The sequence below is a fragment of the Typha angustifolia genome, chromosome 3, assembly GCF_048772165.1.
Source record: "Typha angustifolia cultivar Huaian chromosome 3, ASM4877216v1, whole genome shotgun sequence".
In the NCBI taxonomy this organism is placed as follows: Eukaryota; Viridiplantae; Streptophyta; class Magnoliopsida; order Poales; family Typhaceae; genus Typha; species Typha angustifolia.
In genome coordinates, this window is record NC_133241.1 from 8,181,647 (window position 1) to 8,206,205 (window position 24,559).

Consider the following 24,559-nt stretch of genomic DNA (forward strand, 5'->3'; position numbering starts at 1 on the left):
AAAATGAGAGGTGATATTAAGTTTCTTGGTAATTATGTTAATCACTTGCTTAGATTGAGACATAGCTCACAACCCAACAACTTCCAGTGTTTTGGAAGAAGAGAAGAGCTAATATGGGCATGTGACTAATAGAGAAGTATGACGTGTCGCGGTATGGAGTGAGAAGCAGCAGATCCCGCTATGCGCCGGAAGAACCCGATCCGGGTATCTCTCCTCCCGTGGTTTATCCGAACCCTATCCGATTTCTTTTCTCCTTGTCCGGACCTTTTTCTATATTTATGCCGCCTCTCTCTCTCTCTCTCTCTCTCTCTCTCTCTCTCTACCCCGCGAACATTCCACAAAGGCGCAAATTTTTATTTATTTATGGAAATACCATTCTACCCTCGCCGCTGCTTCTTATTTGCCTCCGATGACTCCGCGGCATTGATTCGGCGAAGATCCATCTCTCTTGCTACTCCGACTTGGTATTGAGCTCTGTTCCGCTGAGGAGAGGGAAGCCCTAACCCTAGCTCTTGGAATCGATGGGGTTTTCTTGATCGGGATTCGAAGGCGGGGGAGAGGGGGAGAGGAGGTGGATGGGGGAAGGAGGAAAGCCGGAGGAGATCGAGGAAGGAGTCGGCGAGAGCTCGTCGCCGCCGAGGGGGGTCAGCAGTCTCGGAAACATTAAGAACGAAGTCTTCGAGCGGCTTGTGGAGGATGGAAACGAGGAGGCCGTCTCGAATCCCGACTTCAGGGAACAGCTCGACGCCCATTTCACGCGGCTGCCGCCAAGGTGAGATCCCGAATGGGTTATTGGATTGGGGTCTATGCGATTGTTGGATTCTGGACAGGGAGGTGGACTTGGATTGCGCTGCGAGTTAATCTCGTAGGTTTAAGATTCCGTAATTTTAAATTAGATTGCCAACTGGATGTGTTCTCTTTTATTTTATGTTGCTTCTTAGTGGATTTGGTCTCTCTTGCCGTTCCTGAAATCCTGAAGCTTCTAGATCGGTCTTGCATCAGTTGTGTGTCTTTTTACCTTCTCTTCAAGTTTCTTAGGATTAGTTTCCCTTCCCATGGTTGTCTGCCCTTTTCTCTGTGCAAGTAAGATGATTATAATTGGAAGATGTTGACTCATAGAACTAACACATATGCTCCCTTAATTTCTTGTTCCAATTCTTCTTCTCCATCTTTGTTGTAGGTGGAAGTTAATTTTCTGTTGTTTTTTTAATGCAGCTACCTGCTCGACGTGAATGTTGATAGAGCAGAAGACGTTTTGCTACATCAGAAGATTTTAGCGGAAGCCAAAGATCCAGAGAAGCGGCCAGTCTTTCATGTCCGTTTCATGAGGGTACTTTCTTCGACTGTTTTTCAATATGTATGGTGCAAACTTTTATTATCTGACATACTACTTGTATTGGTGCAGACTTACACTGGTTCTTTTTGGTATTGTCAGATTAATCTACAGGTTTTAGCATGTACAGATATCTAATGTTCCATTTGATGTCTTTTACCTTTTAAGTACTTGAGATACTCGAGCTTTTCCCTTTTGTTGGTTGCAAGTTGCAGATCTTCAGACACAAAACTTGTTACTTTTAGTTGTCGTATATTCATGTTCTTGTGACTTTCTCTTGGAGTGAATTTATTAGATTGTTCATTACATGTGCAAATTTTTTCCTGTAGAATTGTAGCGGCCAGAAAGTTAAAGCGAGACTCCCATTTGTATCATCTTGTGGAAAGTTGAATCCATCATTTGTTTGATTCACCTTTGCCCCCTCTACTTGTATCCCCCGTCTTTGTCACTTGAATTCTTCCTCCAATTCTTTGTTGTTATACTGAAATGTGCTTGGACTGAGATTGATAAGTGATTCACATCAAAAGTTGTTTCTACCTCAAAAACATTAAGGAAAAGCAGCATTTAGTTTCATGCTCCTTGTCACTTTGTGCCACATTTTTCATCCCTTGTTGATTTTCTCTGGATTGATCACTTGAATGAAGACCTAAATTCTTCATCAAGTTCATGCGCTTTATCAAACATCTTGCTTTATGCTAGTTCATAGCTGCTTATGCATTGCTACACTTTATGTGTATTTGTATATTTGGCACCCATTTGCGAAGAAAAAGAGATCGTGAGATTTACTTTGAAAATTTCTCAAAGTTTGAGGATGTAGACCCGGATGAGACAAGGAAAAGCGAGGAAATCGAAGATGGGACTGATGTTGCTGATGCTCTGTCGGCAAGGTAGTCATATACTCATATGCTTCATGCAAAAATTGTTGTTTTCATGTATACTTAACATCAATCGTGTTAATGCTAGACTGTAGCTTTTTTTAAAAAAAAAAAAATAAAGTGGCATCAAGTGTACTTTCGCTTTGCATTTCTCATTTAATAAACTATTTTAATGGAAAGACACGAGGTTGCCATGATGTTGATATGGGTGGCCCAGGATTGACATAGGGCAATATCGAGATATTGTCAGGTATTTTTCTCATTGCCTATCCGCACAGGTGTGTATTGAGCTAAGTAGCTAACACAAGCATCATATGTACTCGCATAGACAACACCGACCTTGGGCATTACATGGTACTTGGCCAAACACATGCCAAAGATGCATTTTGGAACTTTGACCCTAGATGTCCACATAAGAGAGTTTTTCTTAAAGCATCTGTTAAAGTTGGATTATTTGCACTAGTGGGGCCCTGTGTAATTTATGAATGATGTGAGGAAGATCATTAGATGGATATTAGTTGATTGAGTCAATGTGAAAGCGTTTGTGATGTTTCATCTTTTAAGTGTTTAGCTTCACATAGAAGAATAATATGATAAGAGATTCCTGCTGAGTTGGTTCCAGGTATATGGAAAATCCGTTCCCTTTTGCTTATACTGTAAGGCTCAGGAACTTAACACTATCAAAAAAATAGAACATTTTTTTATGGATTGGGTAATTTTGGTCATAACACTATCCTTCAGTTTTGTAAAATCAACAACTTCTAATTGTTTCTGAAACATATTGTTCCATGGCCGATAATTCGATAATTGTAATGCTGATTGCCATGCAAACCATCAGCTAAGTTATACTAATTTGAAATTTTGTATATTATTCAGTCTTTATGCATGCTTGGGTTGCTTGAAAAAATATTTGAGTGTGAAATAATAAGTTGCCTTGTTCCTATTATGCAGGCATGAAGTGAGGTGCAACGCTATCTATGAAATAATATTTTCCACTCTTGACAAACCAAAGCTCCTTAGCCAGGTTGGTGGAACAATGCTGATTTGATATTTATGACTTCAGAAACGTGATAGTACGTTTTATTTTGTTCTTAGTCCCTCATTGATCTCATATTTGCTGCCAGTTATAAATGAATTACTTATTTTTTTCAGGCATAAGTCACAGAACTTTGTAGAAGGAATCTCATAATTAAGTTTCTACACATTTTCATAATAGATGATGCTTAGTATTTCCTAATGGTAGTTCTTTTTTCTTTTTATTATGAAATAGATTTTGTCCCTGTTTGATATAGATCTCTGTTGTTAGCATGTCTAATTTTGACGTGAACTGCATCTATTGATGATCTTGTAGAGACCTGAATTTTACAGTTAGACCAATTATAATCATGACTTTGTAATTGTATATTTACCGGACTACCAGAAAATAAAATAGCCCTATAGGTGTCCTGGATAACTTTAAAGGCACTATTTCTAACTTATCTCCTTTCTCTACTTATCTTGGGGAGTACTGATATTGACTAGAATCAAGGTTCCTTTATTGTAATGGAAATATGCTTATAAGTTGTTAATGAGGACTTGAAGGTTAGAAAATACAGATCTTTTTGCTTAATAACAGATGCAATTTCTTGACGAATTTCTGACAGTAATAAATTAATTCATTTATTCGCAAGTGTCCAAAGTTCAGTATAACTTGCATGACACCGTTATGTATACTGTGTGCCTTACTGCCTTATGTATTCTTGAAGAGTCTCCACTATCAATATGCTGATTCTTTCCTAGTGCATGAAAAGTTTTGTAATGCTTATTTATTGAAAATATTTAGTTGTCCTCTATAGGAGATCTTACTTTTCTTTTTTCCTTTATTGCCATTTCCTTTAGAATGTTGAGTTTCCTCTAGCATCTGTGATATATATCCCTGCATCAGAAGTGTCATTCGCAACTGCTTTTACTGTTCATGACAACTTGCAATTCATATGTCTATCGAGGTTACACATTATTAATATGGATAGCACTTGCACAAGAAGGCAGGTGTCATATCCTACACCTAAAAGGCTAAAACACTTTCATACTATATGGGAAGCAGTTTTGCATTTATATCTATCCTTAGCATACTGTATTCTTGTTCTTAAGGTTTGTCATATCAAAATATCCGTGTTGTGTTGCATCTGTATCCTCACTATCCTGAACTGTCCATGCTTCATAAATTTGGAAATTTTCTTGCTTTTCATCATATGGTAATATTCACATGCATATCTTTATATTTCTGCTTCATTTGTTCAGTTTCTGTTTTTCATCTAGTGGGGCACTTCACATATTCTGACAGTGGTTTGTTCTCGTAGTTATCTGCTTTGCTTTCTGATATTGGGCTGAATATCAGGGAAGCTCATGTGTTTTCAACAACAGATGGCTTTTCCCTTGATGTATTTGTTGTTGATGGGTGGGAAGTTGAGGTAAGTTATTTCTTTAATTGCTCATTTACTGCCATAGGACATTCAGTAGTCTAATTGTGGTTCTGCAATCCTAGCGGGGGTTAAATGAGACACCTATTGTATATATATATTTTAATTGTTTTGCCTCAGTCTGCTTTATTCAGTGGTATCTTGTAACAAGTTGTTAACCTGATGTCAGTGAAAGAGTTGTATCTATCTTTCCTAGTTTGCCTTATATCTTGTATGATAAAAATGGAAAACAAAGCCTTTGTTTTTCCAGTCCGCTCCTCATTTCAAGACCAGTTATATCATGAACCCGACTGTCAGTAGTACATTTATAGGCAATCATCAAACTATATTTTCAGCAAAATTGTAATGTTTACAAATATGAAAATACCAAGGTTTTGAAAATTGGTATCGGGATTAGGATCGACTGTCTGGGAAAACGACGTATTAGCTGTCTGTAATGGATTGGACTATTTTAATTCAATAAAGTTCTAAATATTATTTAAAAATTTTTTTTTTATAAATTTAGGAAAAATTATAAGAAAATAATAATTACTTATATATAAAGTCTAAAAGTCTCTTTTTCTCTATCTTTCTCTTTGCAGCAGGCTTGATATAGTGCAACCCTAATCAATATCGGTTGAAACTGGGATCTATGGAAAAAACCTAATAAGATTGGGATTCCACAACCTTGCAGTTTAATATTTATTTCTATGACAAGGACATAAAAACGCATTGAATAAGAGTAGAATTTGGAGTTCTTGACGCAAAATCAAAATATCTTCGCCTTGGGCTTGACTATGTGAGGAGTTGTGTTTGAGAGAGCTGTAAGTGGGATGTGTTAGAAGAAGCTGTGACTGAAGGGAATTCTGCATTTTTTTATATTTCCTTGTCCCTGGAAAACTAAATAGATATCTTTTTGAAATAATCTTACTGATCATGGAAGTAACACTTTGCGGGATGTGCAATTGTTGTTTCCCATGAAATAATCTTGTTGATTGATGAAACATGGACTAGATACAACTTGGTTTTGGGGAATGATGGATTCATAGAAGGATGGGAATGCATAATTTAATGGAAATGTTGAAAGGTTCTAGATTCGATCACATGAATAGGAAGATAATGCATAATCAAAATTGATGAGCTAAGATGCCATAGTATTATAGACTTCAGGATGATGTACCTTGGAGCCTTCAGTGTGAGTCTGCACATTTACATCATATTTAGCTTAGGCAATGTCCAATATCATTTCTAATGGGAGTAATTCAAGGTTTTCCAGTTACTCTTAGTTGTACAAAAAGAGTAATCAAAACAAGTATCCAAGCCACATTGGTGCAACTTTTATGGGCCAGTGAACCATATAGTATATTTAATCATTGTGGTTAGCATCTGGGCTTTTATACAATATCAAGGAGCAATGAGATTTTATAGTTTTATGTCAGGGATCTTTGCCGCACCAAATATTCTGACTTTGCAATTATCTGCTCAGGATACAGATTACTTGTACAAGCAGCTCGAGGCATCAATTGCAAGAAGTGAGGTAGCTTTCTTCTCATTTGATGGCATATACAAAAGTTACACTTTTCCTTCTTTGTCTAATAATGATTTTGCTCTGTATCATACAATTTTCTTTAGTTTAAGGGTGTGAGACACTCACTTAGGACACTAAGATCCGTTATCCTTTAGCCAGCATTTCCTAATCTTATGAGCAATATACTTCTCAATCTTTTTGTCATGCAAGAATTTAATGTCTGCCTTTTCTCTTAACACATTTATTGTAAGGTTCTTGCCTATCATACTTCAATTTTTGTTCCTCATTTTTTTTTTTTTTTTGAGTGTACCTAAGTTTGATCCATTTAATCTTTTTGGACAATTTTCCCTAATGATTTCTTTCCAATGCAAATTTTTTAAACTTTGGTGCTTGTTACGATTTATAAAATATATGGGTCACTAAGCATTCATAGGCAATGTTTAGCATTCCGTCGTTTTGAATCCAACATGGAAGCATTAAGTAGCAAAACAAGAAAAGAAGATCAATAGCATATCATAATGTCTCAAGCCTAGTAGTCGGGAAAAGTGTTGGAAAAAAATAAAATTTACATTTTTCTACCAACTCAGGCTTTTAGAGTAATTAGTGAGTTAACAAGTACATACCTGCATGTAATGATTTTAATCCCTACGAATTATCCTCTCATTTTAGTCCTTGTACTTTCTTGATGATCAATACCATTTATTTATTCTCAGGATATATTGGAGTGAATAAGTTCACATATTAAGTTTCTTCTCTTGATTTACTCAATTGAATATCTTTTTGCATCTCCACTAATTCTTTGTGATTTAACTGGAACTTTGTGGTGTTCCATCATTGATGTGTTAGCTGACATGTCACTTATTGAAAATTATTAGCTTTTCCAAGAGACATATTAACATGCTTTCTTCGGAAAACCTAGGGATCATGGTCTGGTTCATCTCACTCTTCAGCTGCTGAGAAAATATTCTTCCAACCAAAATTTGGTGATTGGGAAATTGATAAAAGATTTCTAAGGATGGGAGACAAAATTGCTTCTGGATCGTGTGGGGATCTGTAAGTTAAATAATCACTTAACACCTTTTCTTATGCTTATCATATGTAATTTCATGTGTTGCCTCATGCTTTTAGTTGTTTACTTGAACTGACTTTTATGTGAAGGTATCATGGAAGTTACTTGGGTGAGGATGTCGCTATTAAAATTCTTAGATCTGAGCATGTAAATGAAAATCTTGTATTAGAATTTTCTCAAGAAGTATCAATCTTAAGGTAAGTTATTTTTTCTACCTCCTTTTGCTCCTGTAATATAATATTATGATTAGCAGCTTATGTTAATCAATTGGACCTCCAATTTGTCATGTTTCTTTTCAGGGAAGTCCATCACAGTAATATTGTTCGATTCATCGGTGCATGCACGAAACCTCCACAATTGTCCATAGTTACCGGTAGGCTTTCAAATTGTTATTAGCTTGTCTTTTATGCTGAGTAGCTAAACATAGATCAAGAATGAGTATAGAATATCTAGACCCTTATGTTAGTTCATGTTGACAATATTTTCTGAGGAAATATTGCATGCCATGTTAAGTTCCACTTGTGGTTTCAGAAGCCTCTCATTGCCCGGGGAAATTTGGATTATTCCATTTCTTGATTACAAAGTAATTATTAAAGTTCCATCTGCCTTCATTACTGGCAATGGGATGTTCTTGTGACTTGTATATTGTCTGATTTCAATTTGGTGGTTGTTCAACACGTACCACATTCCATAGTATGTGGATGCTGATATGAAAGAGAAATATTATGCCAGTGAAAAAATTCTTAACTTGCATATGATCCCCAAGATCTACAGCACAGTTATATCGTTGAAATACACCTCATTTGCCTCTAAAAATGATTCTGTTTTAGTGGAAGTTCCCACTGAAATTGGTAGGTTTCTTTCTTGCAGGTTCCATGCTATCGGTTTCATTTCACCTATGCTATTTTCTGTCTGTGGAACTTACTGTTCAAATTGTACTTTAAGTTTGCAAGCTGTTTTGTTCATGTGACAAATATTTTATACTGTATGTTGTTACTGCTGATTATCTCCAAGCAACGGTTTGACTTGATCAATATTGGATTTTCTATCTTGCAGAGTACATGTCTGGGGGAAACCTCTACGACTTCCTGCATAAGCAACATAAAGTCTTGGAGCTCTCTCTGTTGCTCAAATTTGCACTTGATGTCTGCAGAGGGATGAGCTATTTGCATGAAAAAGGCATTATCCATAGGGACCTAAAGACTGCTAACCTGCTGATGGATAAAGAGCATGTAAGGAAACTGTGACTTTTGGTGTTGTTTAGGTCATCATATATGCTGGATCATATTACCCTTGCATTATTCTTACCTCTCTGTGTAAAGTTTACTTTGTATGACTGCTTGTTAATAGTTAGAAACAAGAACTATGAATTGCTCTTGGAACATATTCTTTGTAAGGTAACTTTTCCCCTTGATACTTGCATTGTGACAGGAGCTTCAATTTTATACCTGGAATGAACATGTTCACAAGTTTACTTGGATGATGAAATGATAACTTTAACGACACAAGAGTTACTATTGATTGCTATCTATTTTGACCGACCTTTCCAAATACCTCATCATACTTTTTTCCTTTTTCAATCTTTGGATTCTTGAGAACTGGGCATCTGTTACTCGAAAAGGAATGATCTTTATAATTCAACAGTCGAAAAATCATCATGCACACTAATAATATAACTAGCCTGTGATGTATTATCACTCTTTTAAAGACAATGAGCTGTTTCTACTTTCTAGTTTGACTGGGTGACCAGTGCAAGAGGAATAGCCAATAGAACATAGTAAAAGAGAAATCCTAAGAATTCTCAACAAAGAACCATTCTTATGTTTGAAATATGTAATTGATCCATAAGTTCCCTTCCTCAGCTGGTGAATTATGCTTTATCATTAAAGTACCGGATCTAGCTGCCTTATTTTAAGGCAATGTTTGAATATTAACAAGCAGATTGGTGAATTACCACATGTTTTGAAGTAGATAGACCTCTACAAGCAGACTTTTGTTGAGTGGGTTATCACAGTGCCTGCTCTTAGCTTGTTAAGAGTTAGATGCTAATCACTATACACTAGATTCATAAGGACGTATTAGTTGGACAGTTAATGCTGGTATCTGCTTGTTGCAGATATTGTCTGAATAAGGTGTTTGTGTTGTACAATGTTTTCACATTTGTATTTGTTCTGGGGTGGGGTTTCTTCAAAAGAAAGTGCCTTGAACTTTGAAACTGATAAACACTGTTGTTGCTCTTCTATGTCTAGGTTGTGAAAGTGGCTGACTTTGGTGTAGCTAGGTTTCAGAATCAAGGGGGAGTCATGACAGCAGAGACTGGAACATACAGATGGATGGCACCTGAGGTTTTATTTCCTTCAAAATTATTGTAGAAACTTTTAGTTAATAATTTCTGGATACTGTGGATCACTGGGAGGAAATATATACTAGACTAGTCATAACTTATAAGTAATGCGGACTCTGTTTCTTTGGTTTTACACTTTTACTTTTATGCTCCGAAGTTGCAGCACGTGACTCTAGAATAGATCAATCTTTAGTTGCCATATTTGAGAATTTAAGCTACTTTCGGGATGTTAAGCATAACTGCAACAATCAAGGATTATGTTGAGTTTTCTGTTGGCAAGCTTACTTTATGCTCCATAGTGAGTCCTGATGATAGATTTTGTGCACTATTGCTCTTTGGCTGACATATTGGAACATTTGAATGACATATTTTGTATGTAACTGTGGATTCTTCAATGTGGCTGGCTTGTTCTTTTCATATCTATTGCTGTAACTGAAGGAGTTGTACTGTTGTAGGCTTGTAGCTTTCCCGATGAGCTGCGTATCTTCTGTATCCCCCAACTCTTTAAGTTCTTAGAAAATCTTTTTTCCCAAGAAAAAATCTTCATATTCTTATCAAGTCATATGTTGGTTTTGGGTGTATACTTACAGTCTTACACAAACGCTTACACTTTCAGCTTTATAGATTATATTGTTCAACCTATGAGAAAACAATACCACATTAAACATGCTGTAGGTTACATTATAAAATGGCACCAATCCTGGATTGGTGAAAACTGTCAACATAAAAGATTATAGATCTTTCATATGCTTTACTTGAGAGAGGGCAGACTGAGAAATTTGTGTTATGTGATAAAGAGTGTACTATATATAGTTAGCTATGCTCGCTGCTGAACATGATTCCAAGTAAAGGCAGAGTGCAACAGAAGATGTTTTCTTTTCAAAGTCAAGCTCTCATATATGTCCATTCATTGTAAGATCATCATGCTCCTCGCATGTATGTTTAGATGCTTATAGGGCTGAAAATTCAGAAATTATTAGACCCATTCCAGTTCCCTATCCAATTTTTGCCGTACAGGGAATTAGATATGTCTATTTATCATATCTCCATTTGTATCTGTATATGAATGCTTATGCAGATACAGGTACGTTTGCTGAATAATATCTGATATATATTTGTATGTTCATGTAGTTTAAAATACTATGAAAGTAGTGAAAAAAAAATGGAATAAGCCTGATTCTGTATCTTTTTTATGTGAATCTCTAGTCTATTTTTCTTATATATTATGGTATAGATTTAAGTGGTTTCAAAATTTTCATGGTTGTACAAATCAAGTATCTGTATATCCGACATCCAATCTTTATTTGTGTCCAAATGGCAACTAATTTTTCCATCTGCATCGATATTTTGTATCTGAAATAAAAAGAAGTGAATATATATATATATATATATATATATATATGAAACTATCTGATATGTATCCTATTTGTTCTCACCTCAAGGTGTTAAAACTTAAAACATGCCATGTGCTATCCCAATCTCTGGTCGTGGACCAGTACAATCTGTGTGCATTTGAGAGCCATAGCTTGCAAACATCCCACTTGAATTATTATTGAATTCAACCAGGAATAGGATTAGAAACCCAAAGTATATCTTAAACTCCTTTTAAATGTCAAGGATACCTTACCTTAGACATGAGATTACCATGAAATGCTGACCTCCTGCAAACTCTTCCTTAAATGGTTTGGGAAACTGTTCGTCTTCTTTCCTGTTGTTGGTTTGGTGCTGAGTTGTTGCATTTCTGAAAACAGATAAAGAAGACTAAACAGTATCTGGGTAGAGAGCCAAGATAAAAACATAGCTTGCAGGTTTGAGCCATTTAACTAAGTTTGCAGAAGTTGTTATAGATGTGAATAGTGCAAGAATCACTGCCTTACTGAATATCATCTCACCTGTAGCTAAGAGAAAAAAAAAAACTTCTTACAGGGAGTTGATTTTAGGGCATAATCTTTTAGTTATTTCCATGTTCTATAACCTTTAGTTCAATGGCGGTTTCAAAATTCTAACATATATATTGTTCTATGCATTTCTAGGTTATAAATCATCAGCCTTATGATCATAAGGCTGATGTATTCAGCTTCGCTATTGTACTTTGGGAGCTTGTAACATCCAAGGTACTCTACAGTTCTTGCCTGCTCAACTAGCTAGCTTTCTGATAATGAATGTTCTCATGTCTATTTGGCATGCAGATCCCATACGATACCATGACTCCACTGCAAGCTGCCCTAGGAGTGAGACAGGTGCATATATTACATAAACCTGTTTTTCTGTCTTTACAACCCCTCAAATATCTGCTACCAATTAGTCAAGGAGAAAGTGAAAGAAGAATGATATATCCTGTAATTATGGCATTTCAGACCTTTGCAAATGAGTAGACCAACACAAGCAGATATGTGCAGGAACTTATTTCAAGAAAAGGAGCTTCTCTTATAGAATGCTTTCTATTTGTTATTAAATTAAACTCTCTTTAGTCGTAGTGTACTAGGCAGAACTGGGACATTAATTTTCAATCACTGCATGGAAGAGTTCATCTGGAGTGACCTAGAAACAATTCGGAATGAACCAATGGTAAACCCTACATTTTCTGTTGCATGGCAAATGGTTTTGCATGCAATTTAACAAAGAATTAGATGCAATTTAACAAAGAATTAGGTGATATTTAGGATTTGTTGGAAATTTAAATATCTGGTTCTGGTACTCATCTTTTTCTAATAACTATTGGCTTCATCATTGTACCCGTCCATGAAATGCTCTTTCCTAAATATGCCACCTGTTTTTATTTTGTTGTTTTCATGGATTGTTGGTAACATAGATCTCCATGAAACTATGTTATGTGATTAATTAATCTAATTTGATCTTAACCATTTAATGAATTCTCACTGAGTAGATAAAATATAAAAATTATCATATTCTTTAAGTTTTTAGAGTAGTTGGTGAGTTATTATAGTATCAGATATGAGGTCTTTAAGTTCGAATTCTAGTGAACCTTTATAAAATATAAGGCCTCCACCTATTTAAGTCAAGTCCATAAATGAGTGCAAGTGTTAGAATTTAAAAATATAAATCTCCCCGCTTTGCGAGTAAACACCCATAATGTTTTAGTAAATTTGTTATAAGTCCTTTGATCTAACGAATGAATTTGAGCGATCAATGCTATATTCCTTCTGTAGCTGCAGTTCCGATGCATTGATACCCTTGGTATAACTCATGCATCACATAAATCGAGCCTTTTTCTGGCCAAATACATGTCTGACTAGACGAATACTTGAAGTTGAGAGAGGTTGATAGTGTGTAGATATTTGTGATGTGTAAATTGTGCTGAGATCTATCGATCAATTAATTCTGGGTCTACAAATGTGCTTATTCATCTGTCTTGTTTACTGATTATCAGGGATTGCGACCGGTGGTTCCAGACATTACGCATCCGAGGTTATCAGACTTGATGAGTAGGTGTTGGGAGACGGTTCCGGCCAGACGGCCCTCTTTCCCAGAGATAACAGTTGAACTAAAAGAACTTTTGGAACAAGTTCAGGTGCTACACATGCAATACCTGTTTACCTTAAAAAACAATAAAACATTATTGTGAACTTGATTATCGTGTAGCATGAGATTAAAAGCTGCCTAGATAAGCATACTATCTACTGCTTGTTATTATCACAGGAGACGGGGGAAACAAGTCAACCACAAAAGGATGTTTGAAAGAAAGCCAAGAAACACGTAGATAATGCCATTTTCTGGGATTAACAAGGAAGCTTTGGTGCCTCAGATCTCAAGCTGAAAAAATCAGCAAGTGTAACAGTTTTTCTTTTCTTCTTTTTGACATGCCTTTTCCTCTCTCCAATTTATACCCTTCCGTGGGTTCTTTTCTTTACATAGAGGATCTCCTTATTCGAGCCTAGTTTGCTGGTTGGTGATTGGTCAGGAAGTCACGCTCTTTCATTGCCTACTGTTGATTCCATGCTCTCTCTTATGATTAAAGTCTTCTTTTCTTTCTCACAGGAATTAGAATGCATTGCAAAAACCACAGTTACACTGTATCTGTATTTTAGTTCAAAGTGCAGACTGTAAATTAACTGTCAATCCACTTTTGTGGGTGCTTAATCTTACTCCTTTTCAAATGTAATCAAGAGATTTCAGCTTAACCTTTTGGTCATTCGTGTGTGTGTGTGTGTGTGTGTGTGTGTGTGTGTGTGGTTTATATGAGGTATGTTATCCTTTAAGTTCCATAAACTTTAGCACAGATAGTGAGCTTGATACGATCATGGAAAGACAATGGAGCAAATCCCCCTTTAAAAACCTTGTGCTGGGAGCAGCAACTTAAAGGACCTATAGATGATAGATCTTCATTGGTTTTTGTCAGAAGAAAAGGTGGGGCCTTTCGTTTTTCTAGATGTACATTTACCCTATTGCCGTACTGCCCTACGAGTATAATTTTTGTTGAGATTTCAGTGTAATATTTATGGTTCAGTCAAATTTGGCTAGCTCAAAAGCTTTTTGGTCATACATGGCTTTCTAAATGGTGGAATTAAATTATTCTTTCTCTTTACCTCCCTTTGGCTTCTAATATTCCACTCAACCTGATGTTAATTCATATGCTTTGTGAAGCCTAACATCAGTATGTAATAGCAATATTATTTAGTTGTCTACATTTTCCTTCCTATTACCCTTTTTCGACCTGAGGGTTGTAAACTTCATAAAATTTTCGTGGAAGATGCACTGTTGTAATAAGAAGCTAGTTTGGTTATTTAGGAGGGCCATCTAGAGTAGAATTTCTTACCTGTTGTTTATTATTTTGCTCAGGGACTTTGAACAAACCATTGGCATCTTGGAGGAGGCTGCCCACCCAGCTTGACAGCGGGATTTTAGTGGATTTGCTGCCCGAGCTGTTTCTGCCCTGCTGGAGGAGTGGAGACACAGTTGGTTGGTGCTATGTAGTGTCTCTGGTATTAGTTATGTTTTGCAAGAAACTTCATTTTCTACAATATTATGACTTTGATTTTGCATTCAATACATCATGTGTATGGTATGAGATTGCCAGTGACTAATGCTGTGCATCTAGCATTCCTTAGACCTCAAATTGAAGACAAATGAAGAACAGTTTTCACAAACAATCATTTCCCTTTGTGAAAGTTCTCCTAATTTTGCAAAATTTTAAGAGTATTCACATGTAACACTAAGAAGGCACTGGTGTCTTTCACCTGTCTTCCTTACTATTGTAGAGCAACGTTTGGAAATGCACATAAGTCGATCATGTATATCTCGGTATCATATTTTCTTCTTCTTTTTATCTTTTATTTTTCATTAGAAGATGCCTGTATCCTTACTAGAGCATTCTAGATATGTGACCTACTTAAGATATCAGTCCAAGTGCGATTTACAGAAAGATTTCTAGAATAGCACAACATAACAACTCATAGCAAGCACTAACATGGGAAGTCATTACATGAAAGATACAACATGAGAATGAGCTTCTTCTTCCTCTCACTTGGAGATCCACCACTAGCAACATTTAGGTCCTATCCTGCTCACTACCTCTATGGATCCTAACTCATAGCAAGACTTTGACAAGTGGAAGGCTCATCTTTCCTTTGAAACTTGGCGTGAGGAGGCGAAGCTTGCACATAGAATGGAGGAGGCTGTGAGATGTACTCGAAAGGTTTTGGTGGTGGTGGGGACTTAGACTTGTACATAGGAGGGTGTGATTGATGGAGACTTGTAGAGAAATGGAGGTGGAGGTAAGTTGAGTGCAGTTCCAGCCTTGGAAGGCCTTCTCTTTCCTTTTCTTTTATTTTTACTTTATTCTATGGGGAATTTAGCCGAGCATCATGTCTTAAGCCTCGTTTAAACCAAGTGGGTTTTAATAAGTTTAAGAGCTAAAGACATGATCATTTATCTTGTGGTGTTCTTTAATCCCAAGATTAGCATGCATCATGGCTAGGAATTGAATGTTTGCTAGGCCTTGGAGAGTTGGGAGTGGCTAAAATCTATGGTTACCCTAGGTTTATAAAAATTAAAGATGCACTTCTTGTGAATCGCGTCCATCATAAGGTGAATTGGAAAAGATCACACTAAGTAATGGTAGGGGAATCTCTCCTAGATCACTACACTATTAGTTAATAATCTCTTGCATTTTGCACTAATCTTATCATCACTGTTGATGCTGTTGCCATCATCGACATAGGACGACTCAAATTGTCAAAAAGTTCTCCTATGTTACTCAACATCTTCCAGTGGTTCTCGATGAGGACTAATTGTTATTTTAGTGCACAAACCCCGTGACTATGCTCTTTATACTTGGTTAAGTATTAGGAGTTTTTTTTATATAAATGCTCTCGGCGTAACTTTTCAATAAATATAATATTAAATCTCAATCATTTAATAGAAAATGCTAAAAATATTCTTTATTAAAAGAAATGTATAAAAACTAAAAAGAGAAAATTTTATTTTTTTATATCTAAATTATTTAAAATTTAATGGTTAGTAAATTGTTGATATTCAAGCTTGATTGTCGGAATCAAACTTGAATTTAATTTTCAGCCGAGTTTAATCATGACCCAACTCGACAAGGCTCGAGAATAATATTATATTATTTAAAAAATATATAATATATACTAATATTATTCTAGGGCTATATTTTTCAGCCATATTATAACAATAATAGAAGGAAACATTGGTTCAGGTGTATATTCAATTATATTTTTGTTATTATTAGTATAATTTTTTGTAATCTCTATCTTCCTGTAGTTCAGATTGTTTGCAAACAGATTGTTGACTCCAGACAGAATTCAAGCTTGACTCAATTCAAACTTGATCTAGGCTTAATATATGTTTGAATGTGCACTATAATTGATCGGCTCAAATTGAAGCTTAATTTTGAATTTACACTTAAAATAAATTTCAAATCAAGCTTGATTTCTCTAAGTAATGGGCCCGTATGTGCCAGTGATTCTTTGCTGGGCCCCAGTTCTAATAGATGCAATCTTTCAAGTAAAAAGCTGCGGCCCAAATGTGGGAGGCTTATTCGCATGGCAGGCAACTCAAGGAGGAGAGGAATTGGCTTGTCTTTGTCTTCCCTATCTCTCTCTCTCTCACACACATTTCGTCGAACAGCTCTCTTGCGAGGAGGGAGTTCCAACTTCCAGCTTCCAATTTCCGATTTCCAATAGATGGGATCACAATGTGCTCAACTCACTCCCCTTTGCTACTAACACTAAACAAATAGCCAACGACACTAATGATATTAGTTATGTCTCACAATCTGAAGACATGCAAAAAAGAGTGCCATCAAGTGGCCCAATCTTTAGGCTAGGTGAACTCCGGACTCTCGGATCGATATCTGACGGTCAAGAAAGCACGTGGAGGCCATCATATAGTGCGGGCTGGAGCCTGGAGCCTGGAGCCCGGCATGATAAATTAGCCTCAATGATGGCTTCAAAATTTTATAGTGCAAAAGGTAGATGAGAGATAGTTGATATAATTACCACATCCATAGGACTATGGACTTTTTCTAATTGAAAGTTAGTAAAGAAAGTAGAGGTTAGCTCCAAATGTATGGGGATATCGCCTCCCAGAAATATCTTTACACTTTGCAAAGCAGACCAAAAGAGATTTTGGGAAGAAAAAGGAAAAAAAAAAATTTAATGGATTAAATCTGATTTTTTTTTAAATTTATGAGTCCGAGGACTAAATATGAATTAGACAAAAGCCAACCCTTCATAGACATTGAGATACTTAAATTCTAATCTAGGTTTTAAATCATATGTGTCGCCAAACAATTACTCCGAACCAAATATTATCAAAACTTGCTCTAATTATCACACTGCTAAGCTGCTTCTCCAAGCTAATCGCACTATCGAGTCATCAACTGAATTAAGCTAAGCTGCTAAATCATCAAATTAGGATTATAGTCGAACTCATGACCAGATATCTACTGGTAGGTTAATATGATTTTTTTTTTCAGTTTAATATAAACTACTCTTGTTGCTCACCCAAACTTGATCTCCTCCATGCCGACAAGCACCAAATAAACAACACATTGCAACCCTCCCAGAGACAATGTCAAGCCCACACGTGCAGTCTCAACTCCCAATTCCCAAACATGCGCGTGTGGGCTCCACCAAATATCCCACCCGCCCCCGACCCGATCCACAAGATGTCAAATTGTGAGGGCAGTTTCGTCATTTTACGCGACGAAAAGACTAATTGTCTCCTGATGGAAGTCGCATAATCCCGATTCGGTCAAAGATAAAGACGACGAAATTTCCCTCTCTCGACACCTCCGGAGCAACTTTATTTAACACGTTTCGCCGACGTGGCAGCCCATCCAACTCGTGACGACGGTGGAATTGGAAGCACAGTTTGGTCGACCTTAACGTGCTCTGCAGGAACAGAAACGAGATCATTCTCGTCCCAGTGCAGCTAATCGCACCGGCCGTCACGCTTACACCACGGTCTTTAGCTGCGGTTTTTATAGTATGTGTCGCATTTTTTAACGCCTTTACCACTTACGGACTCGAATCCCGTCCTCCGCTTCGCCCGTAACCTTCTCCGCCTCCGTTAATCCCCACTCTCCCCTGTACTCCGCCGCAGCTAGGAGTCCCGACACCTCCCGCGAGAGAGCCGGAGAGCGGTCGGCAAACCGCCCCACTACTTCCCCAATTGCTCCCCAAAATGGCGGCTCTACTGCTATAAATAACTCGCGAGGCCCTCGAGCTCTGGTTTTGGAGTTTGTTTTGCTTCTCTTTGGTATTACTCGCTTGGATTTAGTGAAGAGAAGAGAGGACGATTTCTAGGGTTTCTTCTCTTCTTCTGCACTGGAGAGATTTGATGAGAATACGAGGAAGGATCTGGACTCCATGACAATGCTGGCGGCGTTCGAGGGCGGCTCGCACATGGAATGGCGGATCTCGACCGGGATATCGGCGAAGTAAGAGGGAGCTTTGCGTTCTTTTGGATTTCTACTTCATTTGATACTTTGGCTGCTATTTATTTTTACTCTTTTGTGGTTAGAATTTGGGAGAGTTCTTACTTGTGTACTGATTAGAAGTCCACGACACTTTAGGAGAGAGTTTAAAAGCTGAAGAGAAGACGATTTAGAAGGAAAATGGAGTAATGCAGGGTTTTAGTGTCATTGGATTTTGGAGTTATTGTGGTCAGCGGTCTGCATTTGCTGGTGATCACATAGTTTTAGATATGGGGAGTTGAATTAGTTGATCGCTTATCGGGATTTGAAGCCCATTGATTCTTTTGAGACAGGATTATATAAATATATCTCTTTTAGGTCTAACGTGCAATCGGTGCAACTACCAGGGCCTCTGCTATTTTGAGTCTAGCTTGCCATCTACGGCATGTTTAACCAAATTCACGACTCACAAGTAGATAAGCTTCCACCTGCAATTGGAGGGTAACTCACTTCACAAGGCAAATGTTTTGTTAATAGCTGGAAGAAGTTCCGTTATATATTTATATTCCTTTTGCTGCTTTGCTTCCACTGATGTTGATGCCCTCATTTTGAAAACCATGTTTATGAACATGTGTGCCCTAACAGATTTATAATCTATTGTGTTTCTTAAAAGAACTTGTTACCTTTTATAGTTTGAAGAAAAGGTACTACTCACCTAGATGGAGTCAGAAAGGGAAACCAGAGAGTTTACCCTAAAAAACTATCTAATGTATGTCTTTGCTAAGTATATTTTCTAAAAGTATGTCACTTAAAATGATTATCATAGTATTAGATTGGAATTTAGCATCTTGTAGTACAATTCTGATGCTTTGAATGTTCTTCAAGATTCATTTGTTTTATAGAACTATGTGCTGTTGGGATTTTACAACCATTTTCCTTGCAATATCTTATATGTAAGAGTCTAACACTGTTTATTTATGTTGATCCTGTCAGTATAAATCTTCATTTTTTTAGTAGTTTGTTGGCAGAGAACCAAGCTTCATTTCTAAAGTCATCCATGAACCATGAGTTTCGTCTCTATGTGCAGCCATTATTTATTTCCTGTTTCTAGATATACTGGAATATCAGAACATGCTGCATTTCAAAATAAAATCTGCTTTTCTCCATTAAAACGTTGCTGAGGTGAAGATAGTGGAGCTTTCCATGCAACTCTACATTTGGCTACTTCATAAATGTTTTAATTAGTAACTTTCTTTCAGCCTGTCTCCGCAGTATTTACACCCAGAGAAGGACATCTGTCCTCCTTGTTGATTCTTTACTATGGAAAATAGTCTCTGATCTGGTTACTGTACTAAGTTCCTTTTACTTTCTTTTACAGTTCTGCGCTTCTGATCTTCCAAGATTCATGCACTGATAATTTGTTCTGTCTTTTCTATTACTAGATATGCAAGGATAAAGCTGAGGAAGAGGTATGCTTTGCAGCGCTCCATGGTTTGAGTTCTTCAGACCAGTGTGGTCGTTCAAAGATTGATGGGAGGAGTAACGGTGGATTTTATCTTGAGGTAAATGATCTATCTTGAACTATGATTTATTCAACTCCTTGGATCGTAACATCAACTTAGTCATTTTATCAATGTAAATTGCATACAAGTCAAGTTTTGGAAATTTGAATCTAAATTTTGTGTTTCTCTAAGATCCTAGAATCACACATCTAAATCACGTTATAGTAAATGCCTTACGGCTTTTTATTGTGTTTGATTAACTCTGTAGTTGTTTATACTTGATGGTCTGTTGACTCTTCATTATAAGAATGTGTTATATTAACTTTGTGTTATTAACTTTTTAAATGTAATGCAATCACATGTTGTAGTTATTTACATAGCCTCTTGGAAAATCTTTTGCAGGATAAGAGAGATTTGATATCCAATAGTCCAAGGGACAGCTTCACTAGCACTGCAATCTCTTTTAGTTCCCCTGACACCAGCCTAAATACAAATACATTACCCGTAGTATCTTCTTCTGAAAATTTGGAGCTTTTAGAAAGATCAGATGTAACAAATATGCACATAAAAGGGATCTCCTCAGATATCACTAGGGTTAGCACTTCTAGTGCCCCTAGCACATCTAGTCATGGTTCTTCACATGATGATTGTTATTCTTTAGGGGATGTGTATGTGTGGGGTGAAGTCATATGTGATGATTCTGCAAGAAATGGAGCTGATAAATTTGTCTGTTCTTCTAGTGGTAGAGCAGATTTTCTTCTGCCTAAACCCTTGGAATCCAATTCAGTTCTAGATGTCCACCAAATGGCATGTGGAGTTCGGCATGCTGCTCTTGTTACAAGACATGGAGAAATCTTCACATGGGGTGAAGAATCTAGAGGACGACTTGGTCATGGAGTTGGAACATATGCACACCCTCATCAAATTGAATCTTTAGCAGTCTGTAACGTAGAGTTTGTTGCTTGTGGGGAATTCCATACATGTGCTGTAACAGTTGCCGGTGAACTTTATACCTGGGGAGATGGAACTCAAAGTGTTGGGCTTCTCGGTCATGGAACTGATGTCAGTCGCTGGATACCTAAGAGAGTCTCAGGACCATTGGAGGGACTTCAAGTTGCTTATGTCACCTGTGGAACCTGGCACACAGCCTTGATAACTTTAACTGGGCAACTATTCACCTTTGGTGATGGAACATTTGGTGTCTTAGGCCATGGCAACAGACAAAGCATGCCATCTCCAAGAGAGGTAGAATCTTTGAAGGGTTTGAAGACGATTGCAGTTGCTTGTGGTGTATGGCACACTGCTGCTGTTGTAGAGGTTATGGCTACTCAGTCTAGTGTGAGCATATCATTTGGAAAGTTGTTTACCTGGGGTGATGGGGACAAGTATCGCCTTGGTCATGGTGATAGGGAGCCACGACTTAAGCCCACTTGTGTATCTTCACTGATTGAGCACAATTTTCACAAGATTGCTTGTGGTCATAGTCTTACTATTGGCTTGACAACTTCTGGACATGTTTTTACCATGGGAAATACTGTTTATGGTCAAATTGGCAATCCCCGATCTGATGGCAAGCTTCCTTGTTTGGTTGAAGATATGCTTGCTACTGAATCTGTTGATGAAGTTGCCTGTGGTTCGTATCATGTTGCTGTTTTAACAACCAGGAATGAAGTTTTCACATGGGGAAAAGGGGCCAATGGAAGATTGGGCCATGGAGATCTTGAAGATCGAAATCTACCGACACGAGTTGAAGCTTTGAGGGATAGAGCTGTTAGACATATAGCTTGTGGTGCAAACTTCACCGCTGCCATATGTCAGCATAAATGGATGATAAGTGCAGAGCATTCTCAGTGTGCCTCATGTAGACATGCATTTGGATTTACTCGAAGAAGGCATCATTGTTACAATTGTGGGCTTGTCCTCTGCCATTCATGCAGCTCCAGGAAATCTTTGGGAGCAGCATTGTCTCCAATTCCTGGAAAACCATATCGTGTTTGTGATTCTTGCTATATAAAATTGAATAAAGTACTTGACTCTGGTGTAACTAATGATAAAAAGAATGATATACTCCACCTCTCAGGTGGAAACAAGGATAGGTTTGACAAAGGTGATATAAAATCAGCCAAGGCCATTTTGCCTGGTAACTTGGATATGATTTTACACTTGGACCTCAAGGCAGCGAAACATGGGAAGAAGACGGATTCCTTATCCTTTATTCGGTCGCCCCACATTACTTCATTATTGCATCTGAAAGACATTGCTTTGGCTGGTGGGCTTGACTTGAACAGAGCAGCTCACACATCCATGGTTCAATCTGTAAATCCCTCCAGAACTGTTTCACCTTTCTCTCGAAAACCTAGCCCTTTACATTCTGCAACACCTCTTCCCAAAGCTTCTGGTCTTTCTTTTTCCAAAAGTGTTGCTGAGAGTCTTAAAAAGACAAATGAGCTTCTGAATCAAGAAGTCCAAAAGTTGCATGTTCAGGTATATTACACCTATGGGACTATTCATGCATTATTATCTTAACTGACCATCAAATGTGATGAATCTTGTTAGGCTCAAAATTTGAGACAGCGATGTGATCTTCAAGAAGTCGAGTTGCAGAAATTTGCAAAGAAAGCTCAAGAAGCTATGGCGGTGGCTGCAGAGGAATCTGCAAAATCCAAAGCTGCAAAAGAAGTTATAAAATCATTAACAGCACAGGTAGGTTTGGTTTTCATGGTTTTCTTTTTGTTTTGACAGCTTGGTTCATGTTTTGGTATTTACAGTAGTTACGCAACTTAACGGTTCCTTGCTTTACAAAGTAGCAACCATTTGAATGAGATAATATTTTGAGAGATTCTTAGTGGTGAGTGACCACAATGCTAGCATTCATTCATTGTATAATTCTATACACCTGGGAAACCAAATCATAACAAAGAAGTTGTCCTTAATGATTATGGATTTCCTATTTCTGATATTTCATCTTTTTTAACATAATGTGCTGTATTCTCCTTTATTTTCAGCTTTTCCTTTATTTCAGTACAGGAGCTCCCTCAAAGCTCTCTGTATCCTAGCCTTGCTAGATTATAGTCTGATTTTATTGGTTGTTTCTTTCATTTCTTATCAACATTTTGATCTTCTACTGATTACATGTCTCTTCTTTGTTTACTTGATATAGCTGAAAGACATGGCGGAAAAATTACCTCAGGTTGTCCAGGAAGGCAGTGAGATGAAAACCATACACATGCCAAATGGCATCGATTCACATATTAATCACCACTCAAATTTGAATGGGATGCACCAGTCAGGAAGTAATTCAAGAAGTGACTTGAATAGACATCTAGTCAACACTACAATTGCAACTATCACAAGTGGCATCTCAGGTCAAAATCATTTGCCAGATGAAGTTCGCGAATCTGATGAAAAGAACACACACTTCCAAAATGACAGGGTTGTGATTGCCCCTGAAACAGAAGAACGTATGAACAGAAGTGACCGTAATGATAATGAAGAGATGCTGACATCAAAGAGTAGAGCAGATGATAGTGTTAGTGAGGATTGTGAGTCCCTTCAAAATGGTGAAAATGGTACCAAGTCTCGAAGCACCATGCCATGTGGTAATCAAATTGAGGCAGAGTGGATTGAACAGTACGAACCTGGTGTATATATTACTCTCACAGCTCATCGCGATGGAACTCGAGATCTGAAGAGGGTGCGCTTTAGGTATAATCTTCTTCTTAAGTGTTTTCTTCTTTTGTTCCATAGAGTTCCATTTTTCGTATCCAAACTAAACTGGGATATTAGCATGACTGCACTGAGTTGTGTGCGTTCAATTTTAATGCCCATTTTTTCTTAAATATTTTCTGCAGTCGAAGAAGATTTGGAGAGCATCAAGCAGAAGCCTGGTGGTCTGAAAATCGAGAAAAGGTGTACGAGAGATATGATGTTCATGGGTCTGACTGTCCATCAGCAGCAGAAATAACCAGATCTACTCACCGAGCAGAAGAAGACTTCTAGCCTCCTAACAAATAAGTTTTAAAATGATCATGCAGAAAATTTCGACTTCAGATAATAATTTGAAGTCTGAGAGAGTGCAACTGTGATATTTCGTGTCATGCAGAAAGCTCTTCAGTATGCAGTGTTACCCCCCCCCCCCCCCCCCTGGATAGATATGATGTATTAATAATTCATCTAATCTCTTTTGTGATTACTGATTACATCTGTGTCTGCCCTTGCCTGTTGTATTGCAGTGTAAACGATTACAGATGAAGGTTTAGGCAGAGAGAAGTGTCTTCCTTTGTGATTACATATGAAGTTCACTTCTCCTTCTCCTTTACTAGCTTTCTTTTTTCTCTTCTCTTTTTTCTACTTTCTTATGTGTCTTTTGTTGAAGTCATGATATATATTGTTGGTTCACTATCTGTCATAAGATTCACATCTTATTACCATTGTTTATTCACATGCAGTATTTGGAGTCCATTAACTTAATCTTTTAGGTCAACCAGCAACGTTTTATCGTACGTTCATAAATTTAATACTTTTAGGGGAATTTTACCATCTACAGAAATAGCAAATTAATTGTTAAA

The 24,559-nt window shown here is 37.3% G+C and overlaps 2 protein-coding genes across 8 annotated transcripts; both read left to right on the forward strand.

The window, feature by feature from the left end:
* The first annotated feature begins 286 nt into the window (after positions 1-286).
* On the forward strand, positions 287-14,698 carry LOC140758344 (serine/threonine-protein kinase STY46-like). 7 transcript variants are annotated; one of them, XR_012104088.1, is made up of 17 exons: positions 296-772; positions 1,216-1,330; positions 1,406-1,447; positions 2,138-2,220; positions 3,160-3,232; positions 4,548-4,658; positions 6,133-6,183; positions 7,094-7,227; positions 7,333-7,440; positions 7,543-7,616; positions 8,300-8,475; positions 9,493-9,588; positions 11,621-11,701; positions 11,777-11,827; positions 12,979-13,119; positions 13,248-13,379; positions 14,388-14,698. XR_012104088.1 is itself a non-coding variant. In XM_073094467.1 (16 exons), exons 1-16 carry the CDS (start codon positions 807-809, stop codon positions 13,284-13,286), a joined length of 1,434 nt encoding a protein of 477 aa, XP_072950568.1. In that variant the 5' UTR covers positions 724-806; the 3' UTR covers positions 13,287-13,729. The 7 variants fall into 7 exon arrangements, 4 of the variants coding, with proteins under 4 accessions (XP_072950567.1, XP_072950568.1, XP_072950569.1 ...); XR_012104087.1 differs by having other exon boundaries at positions 297-772; positions 13,248-13,955; XM_073094467.1 differs by lacking the exon at positions 14,388-14,698 and having other exon boundaries at positions 724-865; positions 13,248-13,729.
* Positions 14,699-18,077: 3,379 nt separating this feature from the next.
* LOC140778168 (PH, RCC1 and FYVE domains-containing protein 1-like) lies at positions 18,078-24,378 on the forward strand. Its single transcript, XM_073122755.1, has 6 exons — positions 18,078-18,513; positions 19,932-20,051; positions 20,394-22,475; positions 22,548-22,694; positions 23,152-23,696; positions 23,843-24,378. The coding sequence occupies exons 1-6, from the start codon at positions 18,484-18,486 to the stop codon at positions 23,988-23,990; spliced, it is 3,072 nt and encodes a 1,023-aa protein (XP_072978856.1). The 5' UTR covers positions 18,078-18,483; the 3' UTR covers positions 23,991-24,378.
* Positions 24,379-24,559: the final 181 nt, after the last annotated feature.